Source organism: Neophocaena asiaeorientalis, unplaced genomic scaffold (genome assembly GCF_003031525.2).
Source record: "Neophocaena asiaeorientalis asiaeorientalis breed wild unplaced genomic scaffold, Neophocaena_asiaeorientalis_V1.1 scaffold125, whole genome shotgun sequence".
Taxonomy (NCBI): Eukaryota; Metazoa; Chordata; class Mammalia; order Artiodactyla; family Phocoenidae; genus Neophocaena; species Neophocaena asiaeorientalis.
This window is the reverse complement of record NW_020174425.1, coordinates 1,347,404-1,361,375: the sequence shown is the minus strand read 5'-3', so window position 1 is coordinate 1,361,375 and position 13,972 is coordinate 1,347,404. Positions and strand designations below refer to the sequence as shown.

Sequence of the window (13,972 nt, the reverse complement as noted above, 5' to 3'; positions counted from 1 at the left end):
TTCCTGGGATAAATCCCATTAGTTCATAGTGTATAATCCTTCTAATATGTTGCTGGATTCAGTTTCCTAGAATTGTGTTAAAGATTTTTCGTATCTACTAGGAATATACATACATACTTGTGATGTCTTTGGCTTTGATATCAGGGTAATGCTGGCCTCATAAAACAAGGTAGGGCACAGCTGGAACTCGCAGCTTGGGGTCTCTTTCCTCCGCCATCACAGAACTGCCCCAGAGCCCGAGGGGAGGGCGGCCTCACTGAAGCTGCTGGATCTGGAGGGGCCCCAGCGGCCAAAGCCGCGACAGTTGTGGGGACGGCGGGCCGGGGAAAGATGGCGGAAGAGTAACACGCGGAGATCACCTTCCTCTCCACAGATACATCAGAAATATATCTACACGTAGAACAACTCCTACAGACCACCTACTGAACGCTGGCAGAAGACCTCAGATCTCCCAAAAGGCAAGAAACTCCCCACGTACCTGAGTACAGCAAAAGAAAAAAGAATAAACAGAGGCAAAAGAATAGGGACAGGACCTGCACCAGTGGGAGGGAGCCGTGAAGGAGGAAAGGTTTCCACACACTAGAAGTCCCTTCACGGGCGGAGACTGTGGGTGCCGGAGGGGGGAAGCTTCAGAGCCGCGGAGGAGAGCACAGCCACAGGGGTGCAGAGGACAAAGTGGAGAGATTTCCGCACAGAGGATCGGTGCCGACCAGCACTCACCAGCCCGAGAGGCTTGTCTGCTCACCCACTGGGACGGGCGGGGCTGTGAGCTGAGGCTTGGGCTTCGGTCGGAGCGCAGGCAGAGGACTGGTGGTGTGAACACAGCCGGAAGGGGTTACTGCACCACGGCTAGCTGGGAGGGAGTCCAGGAAAAAGTCCGGACCTGCCAAAGAGGCATGAGACTTTCTTCCCTCTTTGTTTCCTGGTGTGCGAGGAGAGGGGATTAAGAGCGCTGCTTGAAGGAGCTCCAGAGACAGGTGCGAGCCGCGGCTAACAGCGCGGACCCCAGAGATGGGCATGAGATGCTAAGGGGGCTGCTGAAGCCCCCAAGAAGCCTGTGTGCAAGCACAGGTCACTATCCACACATCCCCTCCCGGAAGCCTGTGCAGCCCACCACTGCCAGGGTCTCGGGATCCAGGGACAACTTCCCTGGGAGAACACATGGCGCGCCTCAGGCTGGTGCAACGTCCCACTGGCCTCTGCCAACACAGGCTCGCCCTGCACTCCATACCCCTCCCTTCCCCTACCTGAGTGAGCCGGAGCCACCGAATCAGCGGCTCCTTTAACCCCGTCCTGTATGAACGAAGAACAGATGCCCTCCGGCGACATACACGCAGAGGTGGGCCTAAATCCAAGGCTGAACCCCGGGAGCTGTGCGAACAAAGAAGAGAAAGGGAAATCTCTCCCAGCAGCCTCAGGAGCAGTGGATTAAATACCGACAATCAACTTGATGTACCCTGCATCTGTGGAGTACATGAATAGACAACGAATCATCACAAATTGAGGAGGTGGACTTTGAGAGCAAGATTTATTATTTTTTCCCCTTTTCCTCTTTTTGTGAGTGTGTATGTGTATGCTTCTGGGTGAGATTTTGTCTGTATAGCTTTGCTTTCACCATTTGTCCTAGGGTTCTATCCATCAGTTTTTGTTTTTTTTTACTTAAAAAAATTAAATCCAAGGAGAAACACGCCAAGACACATATTAATCAAGCTGTCAAAAATTAAATACAAAGAAAAAGCAGCAAGGGAAAAACAAATAAAAATAATTCCCTTGAATCTCCATAAGGTTAACAGCTGATCTTTCAGCAGAAACTCTGCAAGCCAGAAGGGACTGGCAGGACATATTTAAAGTGATGAAGGAGAAAAACCTACAACCAAGATTACTCTACCCAGTAAGGAACTCATTCAGATTTGATGGAGTAATTAAAACCTTTACAGACAAGCAAGAGCTGAGAGCGTTCAGCACCACCAAACCAGCTTTACAACAAATGCTAAAGGATCTTCTCTAGGTAAGAAACACAAGAGAAGGAAAAGACCTACAATAGCAAACCCAAAACAATTAAGAAAATGGGAAGAGGAACATACATATCGATAATTACCTTAAATGTAAATGGATTAAATGCTCCCACCAAAAGACACAGACTGGCTGAATGGATACAAAAAGAAGACCTGTTTATATGCTGTCTACAAGAGACCCACTTTAGACCTAGAGACATGTACAGACTGAAAGTGAGGGGATGGAAAAAGATATTCCATGCAAATGGAAACCAAAAGAAAGCTGGAGTAGCAATTCTCATATCAGACAAAATAGACTTTAAAATAAAGATTATTAGAAGAGACAAAGGAGGACACTACATAATGATCAAGGGATCGACCCAAGAAAGAGAGTTCATTGGATGAATGGATAGACGATGTGGCACATATATACAATGGAATATTACTCAGCCATAAAAAGAAACGAAACTGAGCTATTTATAATGAGGTGGATGGACCTAGAGTCTGTCATACAGAGTGAAGTAAGTCAGAAAGAGAAAAACAAATATCATATGCTAATGCATATATATGGAATTTAAGGAAATAAATGTCATGAAGAACCTAGGGGTAAGACAGGAATAAAGACAGAGATCTACTAGAGAATGAACTTGACGATATGGGGAGGGGAAGTGTAAGCTGTGACAAAGCGAGAGAGTGGCATGGACATATATACACTACCAAATGTAAAAGATAAGCTAGTGAGAAGCAGCTGCATAGCACAGGGAGATCAGCTTGGTGGTTTGTGACCACCTAGAGGGGTGGGATAGGGAGGATGGGAGGGAGGGAGATGGAAGAGGGAAGAGATATGGGAAAATATATATATGTATAACTGATTCACTTTGTTATAAAGCAGAAACTAAGACACCATTGTAAAGCAGTTATACTCCAATAAAGATGTAAAAAAAAAAAAATGGTATGAATGTTCTCTTCTATTTCCTGGAAGAGTTTGAGAAGGATTTCTTTAATGTTTAGTAGAACTTACCAGTGAAGCTGTCTTGTGCTGGACTTTTCTTTATTGGAAAATTTTTGATTACTGGTTCAGTATCTTATATTGTTATGTATCTATTTAGATTTTCTGTTTCATCTTGAGTCATGGTAGTTCATGTGTTTCTGAGAAATTGTTCATTTCTTCTAGGTTATCCAGTTTGTTGGCTTACAATTGTTCATAGTATTCTCTTATAGTTATTTGTATTTCCGAAAGATAAGTAGTAATATCACCACTTTCATTCCTAATTTAAGTCTTTTTTTCTTTGTCAGTCTAGGTAAAAGTTTATTTTGTTGATTTTTCTTTCAAAGAATCAACTTTAGTTCATTTTCTCTACTGTTTTTCTCTTCTCTATTTCATTTATTTCTGCTCTTTATTATTGCCTTCCTTCTGCTAGCTTGGGGTTTTGTTTGCTTTAATTTTTTTAGTTTCTTAATTGAGATGAAGGTTTATGTTATATTTTTTTGAGATCTTCTTTTTTCATGTAGGTGTTTTCAGCTATAATTTTCCCTCTGAGCTTTCACTGCATTCTGTAGGTTTTAGCGTGTTGGGTTTTCATTTTCATTTATTTCGAAGTATTTCCTAATTTCCTTGGGAGTTTTTTTGACCCATTGGTTGTGTAAGAATATGTTACTTAATTTCCACATATTTGTGAATTTTCCAATTTTCCTTCTTTTAGTGATTTTTTTGTTTCATTTTGTTGTGCTCTATATGATATCAATCTTTGAAAATATATCAGATTTGCTTTCTGATCCTACATGGAGTGTACCACTGGGGAAGCCCTATATTGAGGTTTTTAACAATGATTCTATAGCTGTCTATTTCTCTCTTCAATTCTGTCAATTTTTGCTTTGTATGCTTGCTCTGTTGCTATGTGTTATAACTTCATGATGGATTGTCATTCTTATCAATATATAATGTTCTTCTTTATCTCTTAAACAATTTTTGACTTAAATCCATTTTTCTCATGCTAGTATAGCTCCCCTGGCTCTCTTTGGATTATTACTTGCATGGAATGTTTCTTCCACCCTTTCACTTTCAACCTGTTTGTATCTTTGAATGTAAAATGAGTGTCTTGGGCTTCCCTGGTGGTGCAGTGGTTGAGAGTTCGCCTGCTGATGCGGGGGACACACGTTTGTGTCCCGGTCTGGGAAGATCCCACATGCTGCAGAGCGGTTGGGCCCGTGAGCCATGGCCGCTGAGCCTGCGCATCTGGAGCCTGTGCTCTGCAACGGGAGAGGCCACAACAGTGAGAGGCCCGCGTACCACACACACACACACACAAATTTAAATAAATAAATAAAATAAAAGGAGTGTCTTGTGAGTGCGTTACAGATGGTTCATGAATTGTTTTTGTTCTGTTTTTTTTAATGCATGCTGCCAGTCATTGCCTTTTAATTCTAAGTCAAGAGTTTAGTCCATTTACATTCAGTGTAAATACTGATGGGGAAGTACTTCTACCATTTTGTTGTTTTCTGTGTGTCTTATGGCTTAAATCTTTTTTCGCTCCTCAGTTCCTTCCTTCTTACCTTCTTTTGTGTTTAATTGTTTTTTTTTTTTGGTAATATACTGTATTGATTTACTTCTCATTTCTTTCTTAGTATATTTTTTAGTTATATTCTTAATGGTTAATCTAAGGAGTACAACTAACAAAGTAACAACAACTTTGAATTTATACCAATTTAGTCTCAATATTATACAAAAACTCTGTTCCTTTACATCTCTGTCGTACAATAAGTTACTGTTGTCACAAATTACATTATTAAACATTGTGTGCCTGTTAGCATAGATTTGTAATTATTGCTCTATGTATGTATCTTTTAAATCATAGAAAAAAGAGAAATTATAAACCAAAAATAAAATAATACTGCCTTTTACATTTACCTGTGTAGTTATTTTTAGTTATGTTATTTCTTCATATGGTCTTGAGTCATTATTTATTGTCCTTTTATTTCAGGATATTTTAGTTATTATAGTTATTCTTATAAAGCAGATCTACTAGTGATGGAATTTCCTCAGCTTTTGTTGTTCTTTCATTTTTGAAGTGTAATTTTGCTGGATATTGAATTCTTCTTTGACAGTTTTCTTTCAGCCCTTCAAATATATTATTGCCTTCTGTCCTCCATGGTTTTTGATGACAAATCAGATATTCATTCATCTTAATGAGCGAGTTCCTGGTTAGGCAAAACAAAGGCAAGCCCTTCATTGGTCCTTCAGGGAGTACCCAGACAGGTCAAAACAGAGAAACACAATTCCTTGGAAACAAAGTCTCCATAGCCCCTTTTGGAACCAGAACTCACAGTGGGAACTCCAGCTTTTGTCTTCAAGGTTGCTTCCAGGCTGGGGAGGGGATTGGGCAAAGGCAAGTTATATTGCCAGAAAGCTTTCCTACCACATTTCAGCCCCTTCCTGATTAAAAGTTTACTTGCTTATTGTGAACTTTTACTTTCTTGGAGAGTTCTGATAAAGTTGATTCTGACAGAGTTTGCAAAATATTTTTGGTGTTTTGGGGAAGGATAGGCCCCCAGAGTTCCCTTCTCTACCCTTTTTGCTGAAGTCACTCCAGAACAAGAATTTTTTTTAAAGCTAGGTTCTCTGTACTTCTAGCAGGTTGATAGCAGGTTGCAAATGAAAATACTAAGATAGGCAATCTGTTTAAAACAAAACAAAAGAAAACAAACTATCTCTTCTCAACAGCTGATCTTCATTCACTTTGACTGTGTAGTCCTTACTTCATGAATTTGTATAGTGTATTATTTTCACAGTTAAAAAAAGTAATCTAATAATATACTCTTTTTAAAATATATAGAAATTAATAAGTCAGTTTACCATGGCACTCTTTATTTTGAACATGTTTTATGTCCTATAAGAATCCATTCAGGTCATATTTTTAAAATTTTCGAAATAGAGCTGTGATATGTTTATTTTTGTTTCTGGAAATATAATGAATTTTTTAAAATTCCTTTTCCTATTTTACCAGGTCGGTTTGAATTCCTTATAAAATATATTAAGAATTTTTATGTTATGATAGTAGAAAACAGCTAAAGAGGAAAAATGAATGTAAAGTGACAATTCCTTTTTTCTTTTTCTTGGCAGGTTATTAACAAATTCAAGCAGACTTACAACAACCAGAAATGCAGTATGGGCCCTCTCAAATTTATGTAGAGGCAAAAATCCTCCTCCAAACTTTAGTAAGGTATTTGTAAAATACACAAATTAAGGAATCTGTCTACATAAACTTTTAACTCTCCTTATTATAGAGTTTTAGAGATTAAAGGGACTTTACTCTTTTTTTAGTAATTACTTTTTTTATTGACTAGACAATATTTGCACATACATAAAATCAAAAGATATACAATGGAAAGGCTCACTTTATTTTCCAAAAAAAAATGTCTGCCAAATATCTAAGACTGAGTAACGATTAACAGTCTTTTAAGTAAAAATGATATTCCCATGGGAAAAAATAGCTAATTCAGCTTGTAACTCAAATGAGTGTTTTTCCTGGGGATCACCATCTTACTTTTTTGATATGCAGAAGTGTTCTATGTGTATTTCCCATTTTATCTCACAATATATTCAGAAGACATATATTCAAGGGTTGAGATTTAATAAAATTAGTAATTTTTACTGCTTCTTCAAGGTTATTCTTCCTCCCCACTTTTAACTACAAATGTGTGGACATGAAGAATACAAAGATCTGTGGTACATTTTGGTATCACTGCTTTGATTTGTGCAAATGTGCTGATAGTTTTACCAACCGTTTCTTTCTTTTTTTTCTTAATGTCTTTATTGGAGTATAATTGCTTTACAATGTTGCGTTAGTTTCTGCTGTATAACAAAGTGAATCAGTTATATGTATACATATATCCCCTCTTTCTTGTGCCTCCCTCCCACCTTCCCTATCCCACCCCTCTAGGTGGTCACAAAGCACCTAGCCGATCTCCCTGTGCTATGCAGCTGCTTCCCACTAGCTATTTTACATTTGGTAGTGTATATATGTCAGTGCTACTTTTTCCCTTCTTCCCAGCTTACCCTTCCCCCTCCCCGTGTCCTCAAGTCCATTCTCTACCTCTGGATGTTTATTCCTGTCCTGCCCCTAGGTTCATCAGAACCTTTTTTTTTTTTTTTAGATTCCATATATATGTGTTAGCATACGGTACTTGTTTTTCTCTTTCTGACTTACTTCACTCTGTATGACACCCACCATTTCTTTTATATTTTTCATGCAAATGTCAACAAAATGAAAAAGGCCAATTATGTGTTAGTATAATTATGAAAATAGTTTTGGCATTAAAGACCCCCTAAAGTTTTCAAGGGGGTCCATGGACCACACTTTGAGAGCCACTGCCCTATGACACTGCTTAATACCTACCTAATTCCCTCATCTTTAAGTCTTTGCTTAGAAGTTACCTGTTCCATGAGCTCTACCCTAACTACTGTATTTAGTGTAATCTATCACTATCCCCCAGCCACGGACCCCAACATTTTACTCTCATTTTTTAACACCTTTTAACATAATATGTGTTTATTATTTATATTAACTTAAAAAAAATCTTCCTCTAAAATGTAAACTCTTTAGAGTTAGGAATCTTGGTCTTTTTTGTTTACTTACATATTCCAAACTTACAGTGTAATATCACATTAATAGGGCTTAAGACTTTTGTTAAGTAAATTTTCTGTGATTTTCTATGAGAGAGATTCCTTTATCATTCAGATTTTTTTGAAATTTTATTTCCACAATCATATTTTATATTCTCAACAATAATTTTGTTTGTTCTTTGATTGCTCATCTTCATGTAGAATTTTGTTCTTTTATGGTTTCAGCAAATGTTCTTATCTGTGGATTTATAATTTTGGAAGTTTTCTTTTTTCTGATGTCTGTCTACATTTTTGTTTTGTTTATGGTTTGTTTGTCTTGATCTCTTTCCTACTGGAGGCTCTCCTTATATATCTGGTGATCCTTGACACGCTGGAAATACTCAGGAGGCAGGCACTAAAAAGCTGATTGGAAGATGGGTGTACAGGCTTGTTATCTTATGGGCTTCGTTGTAGGATAATTGGGCAGCAAAACCATATTTTCTTTGAGGAACTCAAAATTTCAGTATGTTTTCTAAAACCGTTTTGTTTCTCTAGAGACAGATTTTCCACTCTCCTATTGGAAGGTGGGTAGATTGGGTTGACTAGGTAATACCACTGGAGATCTGGGAGCTGGGAATTGCAAGAGGGCTGGAAGTTTTCAATTCAATCAGTATGTAACTTTTACTTAATCTCTATAGTTTCCAATCCAGTGTTTAATTTCAACCTCCTCTATGCTTGATACCCCAAAGTTCAGTTTCTGTAGTTCACCAGTTGTGGTCAGGTATAAATGTCTACTGGACTCCTCAAAGATGAGATTTGTATTGCTATTTCTTCTTTTCCTTGTTTCTGAGAAGCCAGAAACAGAAATGTTTTTATTTTACTTTCTTAAAACGAGAACTCTGTAGGACTTTGTTTTTTAAATCATTGAGGGTGTGTGTGTATGATTTGGACATAGACAGGGCATCCCAAATACGTATTTAATTATTTTTAAGAACTTTAAATTACCACATATCTTATTCAATATAAGATAAATAGGAATCGTAATCAGTTTCATATTTATATATAGTTTTCATGATCATAATTTTAAAACAATAGAATGTCTTAGTTTCTCTGGTATTTTTGTAGCATTAAATTTTCATTTTAAACAGAGTAGAAATAATTTTCCTAAAGAAACTTTGTTTTAGATAGAGAAAAATTTTAAATACTGGCTCTTTCTTCCCTTCCAGGTTTCACCTTGCTTAAATGTCCTGTCACGATTGTTGTTTAGCAGTGACCCAGATGTATTAGCAGATGTGTGTTGGGCCCTTTCTTATCTCTCCGATGGATCCAATGATAAGATTCAAGCTGTCATTGATTCTGGAGTCTGTCGAAGATTGGTGGAACTTTTGATGTAACTATAATTTATGGTTAATAAGTGTATGATTGTGTTTTAAGTTTAGCAGTTAGAGTAATGGCCTTCTAAACATCTCAAGAATTACTATCTTCAGGAAGGATTGAAAAGCTACCAAGTCCACTCTGCAGAATAGCTATAATACTGAGAATTTGACCCTTAAACTTAGTTCTTATATCCTCTATTTGGAACTAATCAGTTTGTTAATTAATTTTACTAGTTTTAATCTCTTCAGGAATGGGCGGGACTTAATTCAACAAGTATTTATGAAATGCCTATTACCTGCTAGTGTTGTGCAATGTATTAGTGATGTATGGAATACAGTTCCTGCTCTCACAGAACTAATAATCTAGTTAATTGTTCATTACAGTAATTAATTTGTGTATAAGTCCGTGCAGTGAAAAACATTTAGTATTTCACTTCTATTAAAGATCATGTTTCTCTTCGCTGGGCTATTATTGCTACCTTCTTTAAAAAGAACAGATTTGCTTTACAAAGAAGTTAAAAAGTTGTAAGAAAACTTGTTTTAGAAAGATATTGTAGTTTCCTCATCCTCTTCTTTTAAAAAAGTGTATAATCTTTCATCCTTTCTTCTTTTGTCAGAAAACCATTAGGTAGGCCTAAACAAGGTAGATGGTAGAAAAAGAGAGGTTCGATAAGGGGTTGTAGCCCTAGCTTGAGGACAGCATCTGAGAAGGATGGGAAGGCAGATCCAACAGGGGGATCAGATCAGGACCTAGGTTAAGGATGGCACCCACTAGAGCAGAGCAGATAAGCAGGCTGGAACAGGGGTTGGAGCCAACACACTACGGGATAGGATAGCAGCTTAGCTGGATCAGAAGACTGGTCATATATAGAGAGATTATGATCATAGAAGCCAGCTTCTTATTCTTAGAAAATGGAGATATACATATGAAAAGGAGAAAAGCCAAAATAATCTTGTGTTATTAGATCTGAAGTAGAGGTATCAGTGTGAACTCATGGCTTTCATCATAAAAAGATAGATATAGAAAAAAATGTATATGTAAATATATGTGTATATATGTTATGTGTCCTCTTAGGGGCCTGAGAGCAGTGACACATCTGTACTAACAAGATGAGCACACCAAATGCATAAATCTTGGTTTTTAAACACTATTCTCCACCACATAGAATCAACAGGTTCTTGAAGAAATGACTAACTCCAGGGCTGGAACTGAGAAAAAAATAAGATGAACCCAGAAAGTAATGAGTACTCAAAGAATAGAGAAATGTCAAAAGCCCACAGAAGTCCACTTGAAGGGACTCCTACTGCTTAAACCTGGGATGATTTGAGCATTGAAATAAATTGTAGTAACATAACTTATTGAATAAAATAGGAATCCATGAGTCCACACTAAAATAAGTAGATAGATCAATAGGTAGAAAAGACACATAGTTGAAGTGATAGCATTAGAAAATCATCATGGGCAACAATACTAATAATTATTAATAATTCAGACAATAAATATCAAGATATGCTAAAACTTATGGTGAAAGTAGGTTAAGGAATGGGATTTTACATAGTCTAAAAGTAGTATTTCTTCACAAAACAATTATAAAGGGAAAAACAGTAATGTTAAAGTGAAGAAATCTGGGAGACACCATCTTAAGTGACCAGAGGCCAGTGCCACTATAATGGACAAAATAGATATCATATGCCATCCAATACTATGTAATGAAAAGACTGTATAGCATTTGTGACATCTCAGCCAAAAGCATATAACTTGGACTTAATCACTGAACAAAAAAACCCCCAAATAACTAGCTTGTGATTGTCAAAGGGAAAACTAAGGAACCATTTTGAGTTGAAAGAGACTAGAGAGACATGGGTGCAACACATGATTCTGGGTTAGATTCTTTGTTATAGGAATATTACTCAGATAATTAGTGAAACTTGAATGGGATCTCTGGGTAGAGAGTATGCAAGAATTTTCTGTACAATTTTTGCAAATTTTCTGTAAATTTTAGTATAGTAAGTAAGTTCATATTTTTATTACTTTTAGGCACAATGATTATAAAGTTGTATCACCTGCATTAAGAGCAGTTGGTAATATTGTGACTGGTGATGATATACAAACACAGGTGAGTTCAGACTTTAATATGATGAACTGGTGACATAATGAACTTTAAGAAGTTTATCATGTTTCATACCACTTGATTACATATTAATCAAGATGTTAGCATTACCATAATTATGCAGGCATTTACAATGTGACAGTAAGCATATTTTTGATAGTAAGCAATCCATCTCAGATACCTCTGTCTGAAAGCACTATCCTAGACCTATATTGATGTAAAGAAGTACAAGATAGGAGTTCAGCTCTTGAGGGGTTTACAGTTCAATTGAGGAGAAAATATATATTGAAACAAAGCAAATTACCTGAGGTAGTATGTTTGCTGAGAACTGATTTGTCAGTAAATAGTATAAAAATTTAAAAAAGAGATCAGTGTGCTGAGAACTCTTTGTAGATTCCATAAAGGGGTTGGAACTAAAGCTAAATCTTAAAAGTGGAGAAGAATTTCAGCAGACTAGAAGAAATTCATGTGACCGTACGTACAGAGACAGACGTGTGAGTTATGTTTAAGAAGCGTTAAACTTGACTGGTAAAGAAACTGCTAGTGAGATGGTGATTGGTTATAAATAGGTTAAAAGTGGGGTTGGAAATGGAAGGGCCTTTTATAGTAAATTGAAGACTGATTATGAGAATGGAAGGAACGATAGCAAGAAAACATTTCCAGATTGGTAACTAACTCTGTGTGTGTGTGTGTGTGTGTGTGTGTGTGTCTTTGTCTTTGTCTGCCTATCTTGGAGGATGGTGAGTGTCAAGAAAAAAAGGTGTGTTGTCAGATTGACTTCAGATGTGGGGTGGTCTTTCTTGAAGACAGAAGCTTAAACTCTGAAACATTAAATCCTCCTTTGTTTGCCATCATAAAGTAAACTTTTTATTCTAATCTACATTCTTTCAGTTTTAATATTTTAAAGTCATATTTAGATACTTACCTTAGTTATCAAACAGATCTTTAGAAATTGATAGTTATTAATTTAAAATAGCTCTTTAAAATAAAATGCACTTCTAAACATACACTGTTTTGAGCAGAATTTTGGTGCACTGCTTCATATGTTTTTAACCAAGTAAACTTAATGTAAATCATTGTGGGTACTGTGAAAATGGAACATAATTAATCTTGCCATGGAATAACAAATGTAAAGAGACAAAGCAGACTATACTTACTTAGAAAAGGAAAATGGAAAATGGAACAGTAAAAATTTTAATGAAACAAACAGACTTATACACATTAAGGTTTCGTAACAGTTATGGCATTAGATACTTTCAGACTGTTTGAGATATGTTGATAGATAGATATATTTTTCCCTGTATATTTTTTTCATTTGGCAAAACTTAGAGGATGGTTGCTGACCAATCACTAAATCTCTCTTCAAATAGTTGTATCAGTCGAACTCTGAATGTATTTGTAAACTTGAAGGACACACCTCTGAATATGCTGCTTTTATTTGCAGATGAGTGAATTGAGACCAGGGCACTTCACTACACCAACATTGAACAACTTTTGGCAAATTGGGAGGGTAGAAGACAGCAAGTGCTTAAGTTTTACTTTGAGAGGAATTGCTTTTTTCTTTTTTCTCAATGCACTTAATGATTTTTAATGCAGAATGATTTTTGTGTTTCTAAATAGTATTTTTCTTTGAAGTTTTGAATTTTATTTATTTTTTATACAGCAGTTTCTTATCAGTTATCTATTTTATACATATTAGTGTATCTGTGTCAATCCCAATCTCCCAACCACTGCCACCCCCTGCTTTCCCCCCTTGGTGTCCATACGTTTGTTCTCTACATCTGTGTCTCTATTTCTGCCCTGCAAACCGGTTCATCTGTACCAAATAATTAGTATATTTTTGTGTAGTTTTTCTCCAATAAAACTTTCTATTTCCATTTTTTTTGTTGTTGTTGTTTGTTTTAGGTAATTTTGAATTGCTCTGCATTACCCTGTCTCTTACACTTACTGAGTAGCTCAAAGGAGTCAATCAGAAAAGAAGCCTGCTGGACTGTTTCAAATATCACTGCTGGAAATAGAGCTCAGATTCAGGTAAATACCTTTCAGATCTGAAAAAACAAGAAGATCTCAGGAGTCATTTTGGGCGAAAGTCAGCATTTTATCAGTGATTTGTTTTTAATGAGTTACTAAAAAAAGATTCTTAAAAGATTCTTGAAAAGTGTTTTAAAGAACTGGACCTTCCTCCTTTAAAATAACATTTACTTGTAGTAGGCATTCTAGTACAGTGCCTGACACATAGCATTTAGTCTTTAAAAAGGGATTGAATTTCATTAGGCTTAAATAAAGTTAGGCAATGATCTTCCTCTCAAAGCTTTTAAATAATGATTTATTAGTGTCCCATCAAGCTCCTTGAGTCAGTGATTACTAATGCATTTTGATCAATCATATGTTGATGCTTTATCATCTTTAAAATTTATATTCTGCTAATATATTCTCCAGTCTTAAAAAGAAAGTATGTGAAAGTTTGTTGGAAGATTGGAAATAAAATATTTCCAAAGATGTTTCCAAAAAGTCTGACATTTTAAAGCCAACAAGTTTCAAAATTCATCTACTTCCTAATATTTTTAAAATAGTATTTGCATTGATTATGATTATTTTTTTCTCCTCAGGGTGTTATAGATGCAAATATTTTTCCTGTATTAATTGAGATTCTTCAGAAAGCAGAGTTTCGCACCAGGAAAGAAGCAGCTTGGGCAATAACTAATGCAACATCAGGAGGCACTCCAGAACAGATAAGGTGTGAAACAGATTTTTTTAACTGTTTTATAAATGTAAATAGGACAAAATTTCAAATAATACATATTTTTTATTTGTTGATGAAACTAAAACATTATTTCTAAGTTTCTTAAGCATTTCTAATATGAAATGACAGCATTTGTTATATCAGTT

At 36.2% G+C, this 13,972-nt stretch overlaps 1 protein-coding gene across 1 annotated transcript in view; it reads left to right on the top strand.

The window, feature by feature from the left end:
* KPNA5 (karyopherin subunit alpha 5) overlaps positions 1 to 13,972 on the top strand; it is a 42,879-nt gene that overhangs the window by 20,245 nt on the left and 8,662 nt on the right. The window contains exons 8-12 of the mRNA XM_024756678.1: positions 6,115 to 6,214; positions 8,823 to 8,986; positions 11,011 to 11,089; positions 12,989 to 13,114; positions 13,693 to 13,820. Of these exons, the coding sequence (XP_024612446.1) occupies positions 6,115 to 6,214; positions 8,823 to 8,986; positions 11,011 to 11,089; positions 12,989 to 13,114; positions 13,693 to 13,820 (597 nt within the window). The remainder of the gene's footprint in view (positions 1 to 6,114; positions 6,215 to 8,822; positions 8,987 to 11,010; positions 11,090 to 12,988; positions 13,115 to 13,692; positions 13,821 to 13,972) is intronic.